Source organism: Barbus barbus, assembly GCF_936440315.1.
Source record: "Barbus barbus genome assembly, chromosome: 1".
Lineage (NCBI taxonomy): Eukaryota > Metazoa > Chordata > Actinopteri > Cypriniformes > Cyprinidae > Barbus > Barbus barbus.
This window is the reverse complement of record NC_136729.1, coordinates 12004089-12026904: the sequence shown is the minus strand read 5'-3', so window position 1 is coordinate 12026904 and position 22816 is coordinate 12004089. Positions and strand designations below refer to the sequence as shown.

Below are 22816 nucleotides of genomic sequence, written 5' to 3'. Positions count from 1 at the left end.
TAAATGCTACTATTAAGTCATGATCAACATACACAAGTTTTTGATTATTTGTCCTTTATTTAGTTAATTTATTTTTATTATTCAACCTATTATTAATCACAAATCCATAATAACACTGCTTTTGTCATTTCAGTCTTTGGAAAAGAAAAGAAAACTTGGAAAATACCGTCTTCAATATTCAGATACAAACCTGTAAAGATAAAGATGCTGTAGTGGCAATTCCTTCCTTCAACACACAACAAGGTGTTTTATTGGACTTTCAGTGTACACACATCTAAATTTTTGTTCAATTAATGTGCAAGATTTAGGTTTATAGCTGTTTCAAAGCAATGGTACAAATGTCTCCAAATCATTTCTGTTATCAGTGCTATAATTTCATCATCTTAACAAGCCCCACCACAACCCTTAGAGTCCAAAGGTAGTTTCTTCGTACTCGAGTTCGAGTTGGTTTACTGTTCCTCATCAAACCAGCATAAATATCTCTAATAAATACAAAGGACTTGCTTTGAATGGGGGGAGTTTTCACTTGACATCTGATCAATCTAAAATGATATCTGTGTAAACCAGTGTGGAATCAGCAGCTTGTGTTTTGCATGTCCAGAGATATTCCAGTTTTCTTGTCAGTGCATCATCCACTTCTATTCTGCCTTTTCATCTTCTTTGTCCATCTCAGTAAGAACACAGTAGCACAGTTTCTGAATGAGGATACCTGAAGATGCTGGTGAAGAGGGAATGAAAACAGACATACACAAATTCGATTTAGGAGCAATATATGAACTCTGTAAACCTAAACTGCTATTAGGAGACTTACCGATAAACTTCCTGAGCCACATAGGCCTACGTGTGGCAGGTAGATAGCAGCATAGGAAGTAAACGGGGACTCCCGATAAAGCAATGGCAATGCCGATTAATGAGTTGATCGTGTCGCTATATAAAGGCACCACCACAAGAAATACTGTGCAGAGGCAGAATATAATTGGGAAGAACAGGCTGAGCTGAAAGAAAAAGAAAAGGTGAGATAAATGAGAGAGTTTAATTATTCAACGAGTCTGCTTGAGTGAACTTTTTACATTAGTAGTTCATCTCTCATACAATGCAAATCGTATTTTGGCGCTCCTTTGAGATATATTTGTGAAGCATAAAACTTTAAGAAAGATATGAGTACTGACAATACCTATAGTTTATCTATGTACTGTACGAAATTGAACAGAATGCGCTTCCTCTTGAGAACACTAATATAATAATATATTAATGCATATCATTTATGATGACTACGAAAGCAGCATGCCAGATATTTACATTTCGCAACTGTGACTTTATTAATCATAATTGCAACTTTCTAGGCTTTATTACAATTGCATATTACAATTGCATTTATTTTTTAACTCTGAGGCAGGAACTGGCATCAATAAGCATCACTTCAGTGTTGCATTGGTTTGGTTGAAATAAAAAACAAGTGTTGCTTTCTCACTTACTTCAAAAATACAAAATAATACATGGCAGATGCTGGTTTGTGTGGTTACCTTTAGTGGTCGTGGTCTGTCTGGTTGTTTCCATCGCAGGTACAGCTGTCCCAGGATAGACAGACCCACAAAGAACCAGTAGCTGAAGCTGTAGTAATTGATCAGTTTAAAGACATCTTCCACACACAGGTACACAAGAGCCATGGCACCCTGTCACACAACCGGACATTTGAGATGTTAACATTTGAGAATACCTACACAGGTTTACAGACACTATAAAGACATGGAATACAGACAAATACGTGATATTAAGAGGAAAACACAGGATTGAAACATTAGTACATGTAATACAGCATATTATGACACATATGGAGATGATGAGATGGGAACTGACATTGAAGAGTAGGGCAGGGATGGGGGTGAAGCGTGTGATGTGAATCATGCACAGGTAGTCTGGCAAGTGGCCCTCTCTGGACCCCACGAAAAACAACCTGAGTAGAGATATGCAAATGAGAAATGAGCTGAGAATTAAATGGTGCCTGAGATTAAATAATGCGGTGAATCAGATGGCAACAATAACACTGGTTATGCTACATGTGTTAGATACTACTCACCTTGATGCAGCAACTATTGAAGCATTCAATCCTCCAAAGCAGGAGAAGGCAACAGCGACTGGTATTGTCCAATTAAACAACCCAAATACCTGGTCTGCAAATGTCTGTGAATTAAAAATTCCATTAGCTAAGAAACTCGATAGAAAAGCTAGATGATTAAGACTCGTCCCAGCTTTCTCTTTTCTTTTTTAATGTTTATTTAAAGAAAGAAATTATAATTTTTTATTCAGCAAGAATGCATTAAATGGATCAAAAGTGATTTATAAATTTACCCCCCCCCCCAATAAATGCTGTTCTTTTGAACTTTCTATTCACAAAAGACCGAAAAAATATTATGGTTTCCACAAAAATAGTAAACAAAAATATTACAATGATTTCTTAAATATCTTGTGATAGTGAAGACTGGAGGAAGGGCTGATGATAATGCAGCTTTGTCATTAGAGGAATTAATTATATTTTTAAAAAATATATTTAAAAAAATGAAAATTTTAAATTGTAATAATATTTGACAATATTACTGTTTTTACTGTATTTGATTGAATAAATGCAGCTTTGGTGAGTATAAGAGAGTTCTTTCAAAATCTTATCGGCCCCAATCTTTTGAACAGTAGTGTATGTTATTATATTGCTCTTTTTAAAAATTAATTAAAAACAATTCAAATGACTACCAGAGATAAATACTCACCACAGCCACGGCGTCACTGTCCAGGATGGCAGGAATAGGCAGGACTGTGTAGTAAGCCAAATTGGTAAGAATGTAGATCACTGTGACAATGGGCATAGAGACAGCAATGGCCAGCGGGAGATTTCTGCAAAACGAGATGACCACCAGAGAGCAGCAGAGTGCATTATCATGCATACAATATCTGGCCTGTAAACACTTACAACTAAGTCTACAACTCTCAAAGCTCTTAGAGCAACACTTTGCCTAATGCTGACAAATGTGTTTCACATGTCCACAGATTTGTTTTACTTCTACTCAGAGGCCCAAATGGAGAAGTGCTTGGATAGTTTGTGGGTAGGAAGGTTGAAGGAGAGCTCTTGTCACATGACGGATCCAATCACATGTTTGCTGTGTTCAATTAGACATTCAGTGATTTGACAGGCGACAGATAGATAGATAGATAGATAGATAGATAGATAGATAGATAGATAGATAGATAGATAGATAGATAGATAGATAGATAGATAGATAGATAGATAGATAGATTACCTTTCAGGGTTTTTGATCTCCTCTGTGACAAAGTTGAGTGTATCCCATCCAGAGTAGGAGAAGAGAGCAGAATACAACGCCAGAGCCACATCACCTGGATCCTGAGATGAACCTGAGAAGAGCCCTTCAAAATTCTGTGTGTAACCTAGACCACAAACACACACAGAAACCAGCATAGTCAGATTATATTATATATACAGCTACAAAGTTGAAAACCTTATACAGTTGTAAAAAGTATTTACCCTGAAATATCTTGACCAGGCCAGCGATGATGACGGCGATGAGGGCGATGACCTTTGCATAGGTGAAGAAGTCCTGAACGCGTGTCCCATACTTCACATAGGCACAGTTCACAAAGGTCAGCAAGCCTACAGAACAAACACAGGTTAAGATGAAACACTTTTTTTTCAATATTTTGTGACTTGCACAGGCCCTTGTGTTTTTGTGCTCAGGGTGGATATCTTTTAAGCTTTAAAAAGATTGTCCACCCAAAAATTTCAGCATTTACTCACCCTCAGGTCATTCCAAACCTGTATGCATATCTTTTTTTCTGCTGAAAAGAACATATTTTGAAGAATGTTGATTACCAGTTTTGATTCTGATTGACTTCCATTGTATTTGTATGTGTCCATGAAATTCAATGGGAACCCAAAATGGTTTAGTTACCAACATTCTTCAAAATATCTTCTTTGTGTTCCTCAGAAGAAAGCAATTATCATGCAGTGGTAATTTACCATGTCACTCAGGTTTGTCTAATTAGTATACACAAAAGGGGAAACTGTTTGTCCGGGAAGCACACCCCGAAGAAGCCGTTTTGCGCCTCTACGCATGGGTTGCTTCCTCCCATGTCTTTTAAATTTTCTATCATGAAATAGTCAGTATAATAAAGGCCTTTTAAATATGTTTGAAGAAGAGTGCCTTGGATTTCTCTTTTTTACCATTATCATACAGGTTTGGAATGAGTAAATGATGACAGGCTGTTAATTTGTGGTTGGACTATCCCTTTAAGGATCCACATGAGTGTTCTTGTGAGTCTAGTCACAACATCACTGCAATAACAATAAATGGATATGGTCTTCCCTTGTTTTCTAAGAGGATCAATGATCTTCTGGGGTCAGTTTGTTCTGATCCTGGAATATCTTGATTTGTGTGAGAGATTCAGACAGAGGGAGTGTGTGTGTGTGTGTGTGTGTGTGTGTGTGTGATCATGTGTGTGTCTTTTGTAAAGTAGTTTTCCTGGCTTGAGGAAGCAGGGCTGCTGACTCTAGCACTCCTGCTGGTTGTTTTGCAAGGAGCTAAATAGCTTAGGGCAGCACTAAAGTCTGCGTTCATGAGCGGGGCATTTTTTCTGTCGTACAGAAAATCCAGCTGTAAGCACTTGCGCTTTGATACTGCATGCAACAATTCAGAACAAATATGTATTGCTTTGTATCGCAAATACCCCTTGATGGTGCATTCATACAGGAAATAAAACAATGGAAACTGAACTGAAATTGAGAGTAAGACTGGGCAGTTTGTGTTAAGTAGCCTTAACTACAAATGAGGAAGTTACAATGTGTCACGTGACTTACTAACTCTTACAAGATACTGTCACTGTCTGACCCATTAAACAACTGTATCATATGTTGTATCATATGAAAAAACAATATCATATGTGGATATTACAATTCTCTCTCACACAAATCCTCCCAGTGTCCTTTACGCTTGGGCTACATTTCTAAAAAAAATTATTTAGTCTTGCTCCCACTTCATCTTATCTGCTATGGCTGCTATCAATGTTGCCTCAAGTTCATAAACTGCTCGCACACCCGTTTCTAATCTACAGTCTCTCTGCTTAAGGAGGCCAGATAGCACAGAGAGAGATATGTTCTCAAATAACTACTATGATGACTTTTGTTCTACTCACTTAAATGATAGAAGTACTTGCGTTGTCCAATCTATGCAGACTGTGTCTGTTCCCCGAATAGCGAGGTCAAAATATAAATTTAATGCAGGATCTAGAAAAAATCTGATCATGATTAAACCAGAAAAACGCAAAATAAATGAACAAAAACAATTTTTAAAGCTTGGGCTCCTAAATATTAGATCACTCGCACCCAAAGCAGTTATTGTAAATGAAATGATCACAGATAATCATTTTGATGTACTCTGTCTGACTGAAACCTGGCTTAAACCAAATGAATATATTGGTCTAAATGAGTCTACTCCACCAAGCTACTGTTATAAACATGAGCCCCGTCAGACTGGTTTGTGGCAACAATATATAGTGATATTCTCAGTGTTACTCAGAAAACAGGATACAGGAGGTTTAACTCATTTGAAATACTTCTGCTTAATGTCACACTGTTAGATATGCAAAAGAAATCTCTCCTATCTCTTGCTCTGGCTACTGTGTATAGACCGCCAGGGCCATATATAGATTTCCTCTCAGATCTATTGGTTAATGTTGATAAAGTGCTAATTGTCTGAGATTTTAACATTCACGTTGATAATACAAATGATGCGTTAGGACTTGCGTTTACTGACCTAATAAACTATTTTGGAGTCAAGCAAAACGTCACCGGGCCCACTCATCATTTTAATCATACGCTAGATTTAATTATATCGCTTGGAATTGATCTTACCGATATAGATATCGTACCTCAAAGTGATGATGTTACTGATAATTTCCTTGTATCGTGCATGCTGCGTATTACTGATATTAATTATATGGCTCCGCGTTATCATCCGGGCAGAACTATTGTTCCAGCCACCAAAGACAGATTCACAAATAACCTGCCTAGGGATGTAACGGTATGAAAATTTCTCATCACGATTATAGTGATCAAAATTATCACGGTTATCAGTATTATCACGGTATTGTTAAAATGTGCTGGAGATGTTCAAAAAGTACCGACACATAAATCACTTCACCAAGTTTTATACTTAAAAATCAACAAACAGCAAATAGAATGACTTTGTTTGCATAATCACTAAAACAATAACATTACCAATGAGGTCTGGATTTTAAATGACAACTTGACTGACACCAGTTTAATAGCATGTTCAAATAAATAATGTAAATGTTCAAATAAAGCTTTGAAATAGTGTCATATAAAGGTAAACCTCACATTTCAGCCTTTAAAGAAAAGAGTTAAGTCAAAATGATAATTGATTAATAAATGATTATATGTATTTTATGTGCTCCATAAATAATTCTATATAGCTTATCTGAATTGTTTAAATGTGTAGAATCCACATAAGCTTGTTTTTCATCAACCGGTTAAAATTTACAGCAGGGCATGCACATTTGGTCCGTTTTTTGGCCAGACAGAAACTGCACACAGGCTGAATGTAAATAAGTGTCTGTAAATCCACTCTCTGACAGCAGGTGGCGCTTTATATGGAAAAGCTGAATTACAGCTGATTCCCGTGAACTCCGCGAACAAAGCAGTATTGCGTTTAAGAACACTTCCTTTAGGTATTACATAGAGCTAAGATGAAAACAAAATGCCATCGAATCGTTTCTGAAGACAGTCAGATCCTTCAGAGATACATTCATATAATTAATTCACTGATATATTCATTTGTATAATTCCCTTAGCACTCTTTTAAAACCTCCCAGCTTTTCCGCCCTGTTTTCACTCAGAACGAAACTCTGCTGCTGTGCGCACGTGACACTGTTACTGAAAATTCTGCTTTATGCTGGACAGTATTTATGTATCGCGAGCTGTTCAAATCACGGTAATCGAATACGGTTTTAATGATAATTAAAATATGAAACGGTAATACTAACCGTGGGGAATTTTATCATGATTTATCGTCAAACCGGTAATCGTTACATCCCTAAACCTGCCTTTATCTCAACTGCTCTGTGTACCCATAAATACACATGAACTAAACGAAAAGACTAGCAACATGGGCACGATCTTCTCTAATACAGCCTAATTACCGCCCGGGCAACGAAGGAGTGGCTTCGTAAGAAGCATTTCAAGGTCCTGGAGTGGCCAAGCCAGTCTCCAGATCTCAACCCCATAGAAAATCTTTGGAGGGAGATGAAAGTCCGTGTTGACCAGCGACAGCCCCAAAACTCACTGCTCTAGAGGAGATCTGCATGGAGGAATGGGCCAAAATACCAGCAACAGTGTGTGAAAACCTTGTGAAGACTTTGTTTGTTTGTTTTAATTTTGATGATTAGAGCTTACAGCTCATGAAAGTCAAAAATCAGTATCTCAAAATATTAGAATATTTACATTTGAGTTTCAATTAATGCCCATCCCTACAGTATAAAGTCCGGGTATCTCTTGTTCTTTGAAATCACAATAATGGAGAAGACTGCTGACTTGGCAATGATCCAGAAGACGAACATTGATGCCCTCCACAAAGAGTGTAAGTCACAGAGGGTCATTACTGAAAGGAGTGGCTGTTCACAGAGTGCTGTATCAAAGCATATTAAATGCAAAGTTGACTGGAAGGAAGAATTTGGGTAGGAAAAGGTGCACAAGCAACAGGGAAAGGTGCGCAAGCTTGAGAATACTGTCAAGCAAAGCTGATTCAAACACTTGTGAGAGCTTCACAAGAAGTGGACTGAAGCTGGAGTCAGTGCATCAAGAGTCACCACGCTCAGACGTCTTCAGGAAAAGGGCTACCAAGCCACTTCTGAACCAGAGACAACGTCAGAAGCATCTTACCTGGGCTGTGGAGAAAAAGAACTGGACTGTTGCTCAGCGGTCCAAAGTCCTCTTTTCAGATGAAAGTCAATTTTGCATTTCATTTGGAAATCAAGGTCCCAGAGTCTGGAGGAAGAGTGGAGAGACACAGAATCCATGTTGCTTGAAGTCCAGTGTGAAGTTTCCACAGTCAGTGATGATTTGGGCTGCCATGCCATCTGCTGGTGTTGGTCCACTGTGTTTTCTGAAGTCCACAGGCAACGCAGCCATCTACTAGGAGATTTTAGAGCACTTCATGCTTCCTTCTGCTGACAAGCTTTATGAAGTGAAGTGAAGTGAAGTGAAGTGACATTCAGCCAAGTATGGTGACCCATACTCGGAATTCGTGCTCTGCATTTAACCCATCCAACGTGCACACACACAGAGCAGTGAACACACACACACCGTGAACATACACCCGGAGCAGTGGGCAGCCATTTTATGCTGCAGCGCCCGGGGAGCAGTTGGGGGTTCGGTGCCTTGCCTCAGTCGTGGTATTGAGGGTGGAGAGAGCGCTGGACATTCACTCCCCCCACCTACAATTCCTGCCGGCCGGGACTCGAACCCGCAACCTTTGGATTACAAGTCCAACTCTCTAACCATTAGGCCACAACTTCCCCTTAAAGGGAATGCTGATTTCATTTTCCAGCAGGACTTGGCAACTGCCCACACTGCCAAAGGTACCAAAAGCTGGTTCAATGACCATGGTGTTACTGTGCTTGATTGGTCAGCAAACTCGCCTGACCTGAACCCCATAGAGAATCTATGGGTTATTGTCAAGAGGAAGATGAGAGGGCTTCCATTACACCTGAGCAGTGCCACAGGCTGATTGCCTCCATGCCACGCCGCATTGATGCAGTAATTCATGCAAAAGGAGGCCCAACCAAGTATTGAGTGCATAGAAATGAACATACTTTTCAGAAGCCTGACATATCTGTTTAAAATATCCTTTTTTTATTGATCTTATGTAATATTCTAATATTCTGAGACACTGAATTTTGGGTTTTCATGATCTGTAAGCCATAATCATCAAAATTTCTTGAAATATTTCACTCTGTGTAATGAATCTATATAATATATGGGTTTCACTTTCTGAAATGAGTGACAGGAAATATTGACCTTTTTCACGATATTCTAATTTTTTGAGAAGAACCTGTATGTTAGATAACGAATATCTAATATCTTATGTTGTGTTTCATGTGGTTAAAATGAGATGAATAAGTAATGACAAAATGTTCATTTTTGAGGTGAACTATTAATTTTTTTGTGGAATATGTCTATGCTATAACGTGATTGTGTTTTATTTTAGATAGGCTAAATATTAAGTATGCTTAAAGGGATAGTTGACCCAAAATGAACAGCATTGTTTCATCATTTTCTCACTCTCGTGCCATTCCAAACCTGTTTGATATTCTCTCTTTCTGTGGAAGATAAAAGAAGATATTTTGATAAATGATATAGATAAATATTGATAAATGTCATATTTGTTCCCCCTTACAATGGAAGTCAATCGTCACCAAAAACTGTGGTGTTTACCTTTTGTCTTCCACAGAATAAAGTAAGTCATACAGGTTTGGAACGACATGAGAGCAGGCAAATGATGACAGAATTTTAATTTTTGGGTTGAACTATCCCTTTAGGACAACTATTAATAATATTAACATTGTTAACATTACTGTGCCTTTTATCAAAAGAATAGTACACATTGTATTCACAAGGAAAGACAGAAATGAAAGTGTGTTTTTTTCCTTAGATTCTAGATGTGTCTACTGAGTTATCGCACTCTCTCTCAATGTGCTTTTGGCTCTATCCATACTGAGCTCTCATTAGCTATTAGTCATAGGGGCAAGATTGTTAATCGGAAGGACTTTACCTTCCAGAAATCAGCAAGTTCTTAGTAGTGCTTCTTATCTTTCAATGAAGCATGCGCGTGTGTGTGTTGCAACCAGGGCATATTATGTTTAAACACATTTTATAAAAGACAATCGATTTTTTTTTAGTCTTGCACAAAATATCTTATCATCTAGATTCAAGTTTCAAGTTTTGCGGGTATAATATGTTTAAACATTTTATGAAACAATCTTTTTTTTTTTTAGTCTGACACAAAATATTTTAATCTGGAGTTTCTCAAATGTAGGTCCAGAGTCGAGAACCACAGGGTTAAAAACCACTGAACTAGATCAGTGGTTTTCAGTCCTAGTCCTAGGGACCCAGTGCTTATTTGTATGTCTCCCTTATTTAACACACCTGGTTCAGATCATCAGCTCATTAGGTGAGAGCTTGATGAATTCAGCTGAGTGTGTCAGGACCAGGATCGAAAGCCATTGATTTAGAGATTATGTGGTGCGTGAAAAAAATCTCAGATTTCAAAATTCTGGAGCATTTCAAGAACTGCCAGTTCAACTGTAATTTTTTGTTTCAGTTTGCACTTTTTTTGGTATCATGCATGTCTGTGCTGAGCGAGACGAATCACGTGAATGCAACCCTCAACATCAGCAGCACTGCTCTGACGTATTCTCTTCTCCTTCTCTTTACCACTCAACATCAAATACTGACAGGCTTTCATTATTGCTTATAACTTAATTTCTTTTTTTTCTCCCTTTATCAAAAAGTACAGTGATGGTACCACAGTAAAGTGATATGGTATCAGATGGTAATACTATAGAGCTTTGTTACTTTGTTTGTGAGAATCTTTTGAACTCAATATATTTCTCTTGATGTTTTATGCCACTTCATGCACTCTTGCTGTCTGTGGTAACTGTAGCTCTGTGTTTATGTGTTTGTGTAATAATAAGCTGCTACCTACTTCCCACTTCCTGCTACCAGTTCTCTCACTATTCACACAATCCTTCAAATTGTTACCTACTTTCCCAACAAACATTCAGTGAATGCAGAAATGCAATTAAGCTTTGAATCCAAGAGCTACTTAAACCCAATTTCTTTTAATTCTGTCATTTACCTTTTACACTTATGTAGACTAATTTCACTTTCATTTTTCTGTAGAACGCAACAGGAGAAATGTTGTGAAATGGCCACTTTTTGATAAAAAAGCACGTAACAAACTGTCAAGCTCCAAACTGGCATGAAACCACCATAAAAATATCATAAACATAGTCCACTTGACTTTATTGCAACTTTTTGGAATTTTTGAGGAACAGATTGATATATAAGTCGCTACACAGTGGCAAAGCACATGAATGTTCAAAGGTTTGGGCTCGGTGATGTCTCTTATGCTCACCAAGGCAGAAATAAATATAGTAAATTGTAATATTGTGAAATATTATAGCAATTTAAAATATTAATTTTGATAATGTATTTTAATGTAATTTATTGCTGTGATGGCAAAGCTGAATTTTCAGCAGCCATTACTCCAGTCTAATATGCTGATTTGGTGCTCAAAAAAAATTAAAAATAATAATTTCTGATTATTATCAATGTTAAAAACAGTTGCTGCTTATTATTTTTGTGGAAACCATGACACATTTTTTAAAAGACCCTTTCATGAAAATAAAAGTTCAGATAAACAGCATTTATGTACGGTGGCCGAGAGAGCTTAACGCGCTGCAACTTCAGAAAACACATGCAAATAGAAAAAACACCAGCAAATCAAGAAAACATCTTCATCATTTTGACAGCACATGCGCTGCAAATCCTCAGAACACATGCAAATTAAGAAACGCTGCAAATGCTCACAACACATGCAAATTAAGAAACGCTGCAAATGCTCACAACACATGCAAATTAAGAAACGCTGCAAATGCTCACAACACATGCAAATTAAGAAACGCTGCAAATCCTCACAAAAACGCGCTGCATGGACCACAATGGAAATGTTTCAAGGGGACCCAAAAAAAGTGATGGACCAGCTGGGATTTGCTTATTGTGCAGTGGCTATTGGTTGAGTTGTTGGTGAACTGAAAGGTGAGTGTTTTTTTGTTGTTGTTGTTTATTTTAACACCCTGATTGCATGATTTCTTTGTCTTTTGGATATTATTAGATTAATAATGACAAATTACACGATTAACGTTATTATATAAGATGGCTAACTTAATATCCTCAACTAAATATAATTTCAAGGTTAATGAAAATAAATTTTGAATGCATTAAAAAAATTTAATGCATCCTTCTTTTAAAAAATGTTTTTACTGACCCCAAACTTTTGAACAGTGGCATATATTCTTCAAAATTTCTCCTTATAATAAATAATAAAAATAAATAATAAAAACATTATACGGTTTTGGAACGACAGGTAAATGATTCAGGATGAACTGTTCCTACTCCTTTTAGCTCAAATTTTGTTCTTAAAGACTTGAGGTCCACAAATGTTCACAGGTAATATACAAAAGCAACTCCCAAACATATAGACACACATCCACATGCATCAACTCACATATGCAGGCTGCAGCCAGCAGACGATTGGCCACGTAGGGTGCTATACACGTGGAGAAGACGGGCTGCACCATGTAGTTGGAGAAGGTGATGGCTATCACAGCCTGACTGGTGGGCTCGATGATCAGAAGAGAAGTCCATAGACGGATGAAAGCCAAAAAGCCTCCAAAGGCCTCCAGGATATAAGCGTAGCTGGCACCCGACTTGGTGATGGTGGTCCCAAGCTCAGCATAACAGAGCGCCCCAAATACTGAGAAGATCCCACCAACTGTCCACACTACCAAAGACAACCCATAGGAGCCACTGTACATCAGTACACCTTTGGGTGAGACGAAGATCCCGGAGCCGATCATGTTTCCCACAATGAGACATACGCCATTGAGCAAAGATATTTCTTTTTTCAGTTTCATGGACTCCTGCGAGCTGCTTGCCTTCAGGTTTCCATTTGACACCTCTGAGGACTGCTCGTCTGTGGGTGCAGGGCTGTAGGACGCCATTGTTTTAAAGGGCCGATGGGTTGGATGATACAAATAAGACTGTCTAAACCAGTTCTACTGTTAGCTACAAGGGTTTTAGGAAGGTCTGCAAAGTTCCCAGCTAGTTCTTGAGATCTTCAGGTGACATCTGGGGAAAACAGAAGAAGAGTGTTCACTATTTATACACACATGCATGCTCATATAATAATCTCCAAAGAAACAGGGCAGTCATAAAGAGCTCACATACACACTCTTGCTTTTCAAATGTACATAACATTACGGATCCATTAGACCTCATGGCAAATGGCTTTTTAAAGGTGTGTAAACAGTCGCACAGAGAAAGAGGTCTACATGTAAGAAAAACATCCAGATTGCTCATATTCCTTACTGCGTGAGACAGGATTGTGTGTCTTAGCTAACGGCTTAATCAATCACCATCCTTGACGTGGACATTGATCCACCTGATCTCTAGTCAACCGAGACCCAAGACCAAATGGAGGGATTTTTAATACGTCAAATCCTATTCAACTCTCTCTCTCCCTTTTAGCATGGAGACTTCTTGGTGCGTCAGCATGCTGATTTGTCACATGCTCCTCAAGGTTCAATGGACTCAAAAGAGCTACGCTCAAGAGCCAAGGCTGTGAAACGTCTTCACATGACAATATTAAAAATATGCCCATGCAGGAACATGAGTAGTTAATTGACAGCTTGTATTTTTGAAGTTCAAAGCTGAGAGCCATTATTGCTTACTATGCCAAACTGTACACTGACAAAGCATAATTTTGGCATAGGTTAACTAATAAGATTTAGTGGCATCCTGAAATCTGAACTGAAAGTGAATGGGAATTTTGCATTGCTATACATTATACATCATGGCTGTAGAATTCTGGGTCACCTGATTGATTAAATTCAAAATTTTAAAAATTTAGAATTCAAACTTAGAATTTGAAATTGTTGCATGCCATTTTAGACCTGTTGGCCCCTCATTCTCACCTTTCACACACTAACTCCAGCAGTCGTATAGATCTGATTAACTGCCCTGTGGAATGGTTGGGAAGGTCTTATCACAAAAGAAGAAAGTTGCATTCAGGAAAAGACAAAAAGAGATAGAGAGGATGATTAAAGAACTGAGCTGAGTGGGTGGACAGTAGGCAATTACTGCACGTGATAATTAAACAGCCACACCAATGCAAGGTCTTTAGGGACCAGAGAGCAAGGTTCAGGACATGTTGATAAGCGCTCTGAAAAAACAACTATAAAACAAAATCACTCAAGGTTACAGCCTAAGCCACCATAGCCTTGCTGTAAAGCAGAATATTAAGTGAAAATTATTTTTACCAGTGCACTATATAAAATAACTGCAAACTACTTGTAATATCTATGAAAAGAACATTGTAAGAGTAAAGGTTTAGACTATATTGATAATAAATTCATATAAAATTAATTTATATGTCCATATAAAACCTGTAAGTATACAATGAGGTCTATGTAATTTAAAGCTTTATGAAATAATAATTCTGGCTTTAAATGACGGCAAGTAGGCTACAGCTGAGCGGAACGGTGTGCATTACCTTTTCCTCCAGGTGCTGAACTGGCATCAGGATGCACTTGTACTGATGCTTTATCTGCCGTTCATTTTCCCAGACACGATCGAAGTTATTTCTCCGTGTGAGATCTCAGTCATATGGTCTCTCGAGTTCCCTTCCGTTCAGACGTTTGAAGGAGATTGATGAACTTCTGCTCTCAGTCAAATACAGACTGCAAACACAGACAGCGAGTAAGGGGAGGAGAAAAGAGACAGCGCAGCTCTCTTAACTATTGAACCATTGGATAATGAGCGTCTGGATGAACATGATAAATAGGCTACCATATAAACAGACCTCAAAATGAAGCACATTTCGTTCTCGTGACATTAAGATAGCCTAAACTGTCTGATTATAAATCACTGTTGTTATAGTAAACTAAAACTATTAAAATCGGTGTCTTTAATTGAAATATAGCCGAAATAAGATAAAATATAAATATTAGATGAAAAACGTAACTTAACAAACAAAACTCATAGCCTGCAGAAATTGAATATGGACGTCTATTGGATTGATAGAATAGGCCAAAAAATAAAAAATATAAATATACCCAGAGAATTATTCACTGGAGTAAAACGTGTGACAAGGCCCGAGTTATCTACGTGAATGGAAATTAATAGCCTTCGTTTTGGAGAAGTTTTATAGGCTATTCATATTTTTAATGAATAGAGAAAAAAACATTTTAGGATTGGTTTGAATTTCAGCCATCTCGCCTATACCGAATGTTTGTATTTCCCATATACCATATATGAAAATTACGTAATTCTTAAAAAGAGTGCTTGCAACTACTTTGGATTATCTGCAGTACACACCTGTGCATGTGTCGCCATCGTGTGGTTAAAATGGGATGTTACACCACATCTGTTTTTCACGATTATTATTATTTTTTTTTTTTGCTAGCATTTATTTTTGGAACTTGTTTATGGCAAGATAATTATTAAATTGCCATAAATGAAAAAATAAAATAAAAATCAAACATAAATAGTAAACATTATAAAAGTTAAATAAGCTTATCATATATAAACATAGACAAAATGCAGTTGTAAAATCATTTACAAATATATTGTGGGGATAGTGGTTTATAAACCACCTGCAGTGCCGTGTCTAAATGGAAAGAAATTTTACTTTACATCCACTGATTTCATAAATTAATCTTTTAAAGACCTTTGACAACTGCTCTTGTAGAACCATTTATCACATTTTGCTGCTTTCTTGCCTCATAAGGCGCTACATTTTGGCATTTTTGGCAATGTCTCCCGAAGATTTCCTTATTTTTGATTGAGACGTGTCTTTATCCCTTCCTGAATACATATGGACAAACTTCTACCACATGCCTTGCTTCTGGCTCATTGTTTGTCTCCCTCTCAACCTCAAAATTTCTCTCCTTGGTTACAGGTTGTCATGGTTTCGAGGGCCTGGCAGAGGGTTAGGGACAGCTGGCCGGGTCGGTCTCCACCTCCCCTTCATCCCGCGCAGAGACGCTCAGGGGGGATGAGGGGGGACATTGTGCGAGGATTAGAGCTTCCTGTGTGTCAGCCGCATTACACAGGGAGGGGAGGTGGGATGGAAAGAGAGTGAAAGAGGCAAAGAATGAAACAGAAAATGAAAGAGCGAGCATATGAAAGAGAGCATGACACAGAAAGCGAGAGGGTGTTTGAGGGGAGGGAGTGAAGTTTGTACAGCTGCACACTCAATCACATTACACAAGTATATGTGTGTGTGTGAACAAACACACACACAGAGAACATACACACATACAGCAATCAACATGCACATCACCAATCTGGGAAACTAAAACATTAAATGAAGCAGACTTTTTTAAAAAGGGGAGGGGTGAATGAAGACAACTGCTGAAGAACAAAGTGCCTTATGGAACAACAAAAAGCCTCGTCGGATGCTGAAAATAGCTTAACAGGTGGCAGTTTTCTGTTCAATGCAATTGAAATAATGCACATACATTTAAAAAAAACAAATCTTGAAACATTCATTCTGACTTTATTTCTCTTTTTGACAAGTTAGGACCACGTTACATCCAAGAAAATTACAACAAAAAGTTCAACAGGGCCAACAAAGTTGCTTCAACCTTCAAGATTACAAAAATATTGAAAGCTTAAATCTTTAGCTGCTTTTGCTCATCTGCAGCATTGTGACAACTAATATGATTTGCAGTTTTTCAGTCAAAAATAAAATAAAAAACTTAATACATACAAATCAGTGGGGATTTTAAATAAAGAAAGTTGAAGAACACGCATTGTGCAGAAAGTAAATCTGACCCTCTCAGCAATTCAGTCCCATCATCGTCATCATAAACCTCCCTTGTCAATAAAAGTTTCAGCAGTCACAGATATAGTGCAGCTATTTAGAGAAACATCTACAGAGTACAGCAGCATGAAAGTAGATAAAAACAGGGTACATAAAACAAAATTGATATTTACATTCAGCTGCACATCAGTTGATCAGTTTTGGTATGATCCCTATAATCCTCTCTCATCTCACACATCAGGTCAGTCCCTTTTTCATAGATTTTGCTCGAAATTATATATGTTTTACATGTATTTTTATGTATATCCTTAAGTTCCAAATTGATATCTGAAATTGCACTCAGACAATTAATTTGCTTGTCATTTGTTATACAAAAATACTATTTTCAAGATCCAATTTGAAGTAGACTGACTTTATCAATATGATTTAATTGTCTTCATGAAAAGGCACTACTATTACATATGGACTGATTTACTAATATTCTATAATATCAAACAATTAAAAACTACCCCTAACCACAAAGTTGAAAAAATGTTGTCATAGAAATCAGTAAACGAATAGTGCTAAAACCTAGCTAATCACATTCTTTTAAGCAGTGTCTTCAGGCCTGTCGTCAGTAGTAGACACCGGATGCTCAGTCAAGGACAATTTATTTGTACTTTCCTCTGACATGTTTTTAGCATCCTCTCCTCTCAGTTTTCGATGGGTCGACTCCTCCATACGCTCCACAACTTTTCCCTCAGAGGACTGTGAGGATGCAGTACTGGCCAACTGATTCATACTTCCGCTGTGGATTTTCATATGCCCCTGTTGAAACACAAAAAAGTCTTGTTTCTAACATAAACATGATATTACAGGTTGTTAATGAATATTTCATAGATATAAAAGGTCATCTAACTTTCCATCTTTTTCAAAATAGCACATGTACCTTCAATCCACTGCGGCTAGCATACTCTTTTCCACACTCTGTGCAGCTGTAAGGTTTCTCCGAGCGCTGTGGTTGTGGAGGGGCTACAGGAGTCTCTGATGATGTCATTTCAGTCTTTTCTCTATCTTTCCTTTGATCCTCATCTGCCGACTCTTTTGCATCATCGGCTTTCCCCTTCTGCTCTACGGCTCTGTCTGGAATGTGCAAAGAAGCATTCTCTGTGGCTGGGTGAGACTCACCATCACTGGGCTCAAGAACATGGTCTATTCCATTCACATGAAGCGCTGTCTGCTCGCTGCTTTGGTTTGATTTTGACTCAGTGGACAACCCTTGGCTGGAGGGTGGAGTGAGGGCAGGTGACAGATTGAGAGCCTCAGAGTTTAAACTAGGTTTTGGCCCGCTGATCACTGTTTGATGTGAAGCACCATTGTGCCATTTTTCATCAAATAAGGTGTCCTGGGAGTTGGTCCGGGTACAGAGAGATAAGGGCGTGTCTTCATCTTCTTCTGCAGAGCCATTGACAACTTGAGATTTGCTCTGATGAACTGTGCCATAATGGTTCTCATCTGATTTGTCAGGTGGACTGTTTTCTCCTGAGGGGCACTTCTTCTCCAGGGTGACGGTTGGACTAGTCTCAGGTGTGTTGTCATAAGGATCTTGATCTGACTCCATGAGCTGATCTGCATTACCTGATGTAGCATCTCTTAGGCTAGCACCAGACTCCAGTAAGCTGGCAGAGGAAGACATGCTCATATTTAGAGGAAGAGACTGAAGGTTTTTGGGTAAAGAAACCCCATCCATTTGACCAGGGTCTTCCTCTGACTGCAGGTCCCCATTACCTTCCGGAGGCAACTGGCCCCCCAGATGCATCCGAATGTGATGCTGCAGCACCACGGCATTGGTAAACTTGCGCTGACAGAGCGGGCATGAATTCTGGCCACGTGCATTGGCTGGACGTGCTCTGTGTGTGGCCAGATGAGCCCTTAGACTTCCCTTTGTGGAGAAGGAGCGGCCACAGAGTTTGCAGGGGAATGGACGTTCACCTAAGTGAGTGGCCTGGTGGAGACGTAACGCCCTTGGGCAGCTGAGGACACGGAGGCATACCCCGCACTGATTAGGAACCAAAGAGGAGGCAGTTGACCATTGGAGCTCTAAGCTGGCCGGCTCACCGTTGGGATTCGGGTTCAGCCCTAAGGCCGCCATCATCTCCCTCCTGTAAGCTGAGATAGCATTAGCATTGGAGGTTCTGGATATGTCATTAGCCTGAGCCTGGCCTTCATTGGTGCTTTTTGGGAAGGGCTGCTTATCTAACTTCTGTGCCAGTCTCTGCAGCTTGGAGGTGTCAGAGGTGGCGGAGGATGAGGATGGAGAGGAGGATGGAGGAGAGGAGTTTTGAGGTTTGGGGTATGAGGGGAAAGGGAAGGTAAGTGGGAGGTGTGGGGAAAGGAGGTGAGGAGGGCGAAGAAGGGCAAGGCTAGGATGGTGGGCAGAGGGGCCTGATGGGAAGAGAATCTTCGGAAGATGTGCCAGCTGGGAATATGGAGAACCAGGATGTAAGGTAGAGTGTGGTGGTGTATTCTCATCAAACCTCTGCTGCTTTGCACCTTTGAATTGGCCAGTCATTGCAGAGGAGGTGATGGATGAAGATGAAGACTGAGCACTAGTGGAAACAGAGGCTGTGGCTGCAGCTGAGGCACGGTTTAGCTGTAGCAAAGAGTGGGCAGTGGAAAGCAGGGCCAGATCAACACTGGGTGGCAACGGAAGGGAGGAGGGAGATGGATGAGAGGACCCGGACAGGAAACCAAGAGCTAAACTATCTGGCACACCTACACTACCTTTAACCCCAAAAGGCTCCTCATCCTCCGCTCTACGTTTTCTGCGCCTCTGTGATGGCCCTGAGCCAGATCCTGATTGGCTCTGCTCAGACAGAGCAGGTGGCAAGAGAGAGAGAGACAGTTCAGGATTTTGCTCACGGTGACGGAGGAAGTGGGCTTTGAGGTTGCCACGGGTAGTGAAACGACTAAGGCAGACCGGACACTGGTATGGACGTTCACCAGTGTGGGATCTCAGATGGATCTGTAATGAGGAGTCACTGCTTAGAACCTTCCCACAGAACCGGCAGATGTGCTGCTGGCGGCCTGAAGAGGAGCTTGAAGATCCATTTGACGTACTAACAGTGGAACTGAGAGATAGCTGGTCCTGGGAGAGGCTGACCGTGGGCAAGGGAAGAGTTTGAAAAGTCACGCCATTGCCATGACTGATGGAGGTGTTGGGAGACTTTTCATTGAGGTAACGAAGTGGAAGTCCTAGTGTTAGAGAGAGAGGGTGCACAGAGGCTGAAGAGGTCACTAAGGATGAGGAAGATGTTGAAGATGACGTTGTGGAATAAGGAGCTCTAGTTCCATTTGTGTGAGATTGGTTGGGCTTGGATGTAGGAGCTTGGGGAATTAAAGAGGCACCAGTATTAGGTGGGGAGCTAGAACCTGCATCACTCTGTTGACCCTCCACACATCCCTGAGATGCATCTTGGGCACTGACCATACCACCTAGGCGCAGCACATGCCTGCAAATCTCTTCTGTAATCTGCATTTGGTGAATCTGTCTTTGCTGCAGCACCCTAAGCTCCTCTAACAGTACAGCGAGGGTCGGAGGCACCTGGAGTTGCTCTGAAGGTGATGAAGGAGTTTGGTGGATGGGACTAGGACTTCCTTGATGAGGTGGGGCACCCAGCGACGATGAAGAGGATAAAGATGAGGAAGAGGAGGTAGTGGTGGTTGCAGAAATACCCATTGGTGGGGACGTCACAGTGGAGTGGGGCTGATGAGATGGAATATGTGTGGATTTCTGCTGGCTAGGGGGAGGAAAGTGGGTCTGGGATGACAGGGAAGGATGTGGGAAGTCCGGAGAGAGGGATGAGTGTGCATTAGGCAGAGATGTAGAATATGAGGCAATGTGATTTGGCCAGTGGGGAGGAGATGAGCTCTCATTGGGGAGCGAGGGAGCGTGAAGGCCACCAGGAGATGGTCTTGGGGCCAAAGGAGGCTGACAGTCCTGAAGGGATGTAGGAGAGGAGGACGAAGATGATGAGGTAGCTTCAGAGGCAAGAGAGGTGGATGGAGATTTCACTGGAAGCTGGTCATCTGGAAAATAAAGAAAGTAAAGAATCAGTTTATAAGTATATAGCATTTATTATCAGACAATGAAAATTATTTGAAAACAATACTGTTATGGCATTGTTTCATTATTTTATAAATCAATTTATACATTAATTGTTGTAATTGAGTTCTGTAAGAAAGAATTATGAGAAAGCCTTCCTCCTTTGTCAACAGTTTTCTTTCACCATATTGCTGAATACCACTTGTCATTCCGCATTCTTAATGATCTTTCACCCTTAAATCACAACCTTCATATACTACACTCACATCTTCTGTCCTCACTCTTGCCACAACTCACTAACCACCTTGAGGCTATTGCAACGCTTTTTAGAGGACAATAGATATCACCACAACAACCCATAACCCCTCTTAACCCAACCCTCTGTCCATCAACTACATCTTTCATCTCTCTATTCACCCTTCCCCCCCTGTCCCCACACAGGGTCAGAGGTCAGGGCATAGAAAGGGTTTTGGGCACTGTCCATGCGCTCTGATTGGCTAGATGACCTAACCTCATGAGCTCTAAGGTCAAATTCTTTTAGAATCTTGAGCGCAGAAAAAGAACTAGAAGAAGGGGGTTGGGAAAATAGTGGGTTGACTGACAGACAAACTATTTACATTCTCTGGCATTCTGATACACAAAATGATTGTACATACTTGTGGAATCTAATCTGCTGAAAAGCACCAGAAACCCGCAACCCTAAAAAGAAAAAACAACTCACAACTTACTACCGTTTTTGCCAAAAGCTATAGAAATCGAATGACAAAGGTGCAGTATCTTTAAGATTCCTTAGTTAACTTTTTCTTCCATGCATGCACGCAACAGTGCATTCTTTCTCCTCTCTGTATTCTAACAGTGGAACCCCCAACTGAGCAGAGGTACAAAGTGAATAGAGGCAAGGGAGTGGGAAGGGGGGAACACGGCGGGAGTAGAAAAGAGGAGCACATGGAAACATGAGAGAGAGAATAAGGGAGAAGAGGAGAGAATATAGTGAGAAGAGATTAATCTTTACCCAAATACCCCCTTCGTCCCCTCCCCCTTGCCTGCACCTCATTCACACGGAATAGGAGACTTCTCTAAATGCATAAAAGACCCCCAGCAATCAAACTGACTATGCTGCAAGTCTCTTGGAGGATTGACATTAGTGAAAATCTAACGCGGTTATGGCCCCTGAGTGATTCAATACAATGACCGGTCATACAGCTGAACAACTTTAGACCAAATCTCTGGCCATATCTTCAAGAGCCTTCTTTCAACGTAACACATTTAGCAGACATTTTGAGTGGGAAATGTCAGCAAACTACCTATTTTTTAAAAGTCAGGTCATGGCAGAAATGCGAGCTGTGTGCTGCAGCTCTTAAACAATGGCTCACTGAGAAGAAGGCCAAACGCACTAGTGCATTTAAACCTGTATTATAATTCTTCAGGTGTTAAAGTGTTTCTATTTTAAGCAACAAAGAAAAAAGTGGGCTATATAAAATATGTTTGGGTAACAGGTGCTCTTGGTAAACTACAGTAGTCAACATTTAAAGTGGATATCAAACGTTGTCCAAAAACCAAAATGCTTTCTTGTCTCAGGACAACTTTGATTAACTTTTTTGATCCACTTCAAATGTTGACTATTTGTTGACTACATAACCAGTTATGAAAAACTTTAATTAACCAGTCGTTAAAAAAAATAGTAAAGCATCACTATGAGTTAGTCCAGGGTAACAAATAATTAACAAAGGAATGATTTCCTCACCTTGCGGCATCAAGAGCATGCCCCCGGGGTCCGCGTTAACGAGCTGCTGGGGCCGTTTCTGTTTCCGGCGTGACATGATTCACGAGCAGCCGGTGAGAGTTACGGGCATCAACAAACTTTACAACGCAAATTATAAAACCGGGTTTGAATAGATCAATACCGAACTCCCTTGTTCGTAAATAATCCACCTGTGCAGGATGCGTTAGGACAACATCGGCTTCTTTTGAAATAGTTATTTACAAAAATAAAATAAGCTTAAAATGCGCGTGGGCTCCTGAAGCGGATCATAACGCCGTCCGC

At 39.8% G+C, this 22816-nt stretch overlaps 2 protein-coding genes across 4 annotated transcripts; both read right to left on the bottom strand.

Annotated features, from left to right (window-relative positions):
- Positions 1 to 42: 42 nt before the first annotated feature.
- On the bottom strand, positions 43 to 14678 carry LOC306876415 (Y+L amino acid transporter 2-like). Of its 3 annotated transcripts, XM_079427551.1 has the most exons (11): positions 14415 to 14586; positions 13837 to 13903; positions 12369 to 12991; positions 3533 to 3658; positions 3291 to 3435; positions 2763 to 2886; positions 2078 to 2181; positions 1858 to 1954; positions 1524 to 1673; positions 812 to 995; positions 43 to 718 (listed from the first exon to the last, which is right to left on the bottom strand). In XM_079427551.1, the coding sequence occupies exons 3-11, from the start codon at positions 12862 to 12864 to the stop codon at positions 639 to 641; spliced, it is 1506 nt and encodes a 501-aa protein (XP_079283677.1). In that variant the 5' UTR covers positions 12865 to 12991; positions 13837 to 13903; positions 14415 to 14586; the 3' UTR covers positions 43 to 638. The 3 variants fall into 3 exon arrangements, with proteins under 3 accessions (XP_079283677.1, XP_079283676.1, XP_079283675.1); XM_079427550.1 differs by lacking the exon at positions 13837 to 13903 and having other exon boundaries at positions 14415 to 14678; XM_079427549.1 differs by lacking the exon at positions 13837 to 13903 and having other exon boundaries at positions 49 to 995; positions 14415 to 14587.
- A 1725-nt stretch (positions 14679 to 16403) lies between these two features.
- LOC306872543 (uncharacterized protein) lies at positions 16404 to 22592 on the bottom strand (the record flags this gene model as incomplete). Its single annotated transcript, XM_079421149.1, has 3 exons — positions 16404 to 17495; positions 17617 to 20756; positions 22517 to 22592. 3 exons carry the CDS (start codon positions 22590 to 22592, stop codon positions 17277 to 17279), a joined length of 3435 nt encoding a protein of 1144 aa, XP_079277275.1. The 3' UTR covers positions 16404 to 17276.
- Between the last annotated feature and the right edge of the window lie 224 nt (positions 22593 to 22816).

Bases quoted from the DNA above. Each gene is read 5' to 3' on its own strand.
- LOC306876415 (XM_079427549.1), bottom strand. From the start codon at position 12,864: ATGGCGTCCTACAGCCCTGCACCCACAGACGAGCAGTCCTCAGAGGTG. The intron at 2,887-3,290 runs GTAATCTATCTA...CTCGTTTTGCAG, and splicing joins GAGATCAAAAACCCTGAAAG to AAATCTCCCGCTGGCCATTG. The intron at 1,674-1,857 runs GTCAGTTCCCAT...GTTGTGTGACAG, and splicing joins TCCCTGCCCTACTCTTCAAT to GGTGCCATGGCTCTTGTGTA.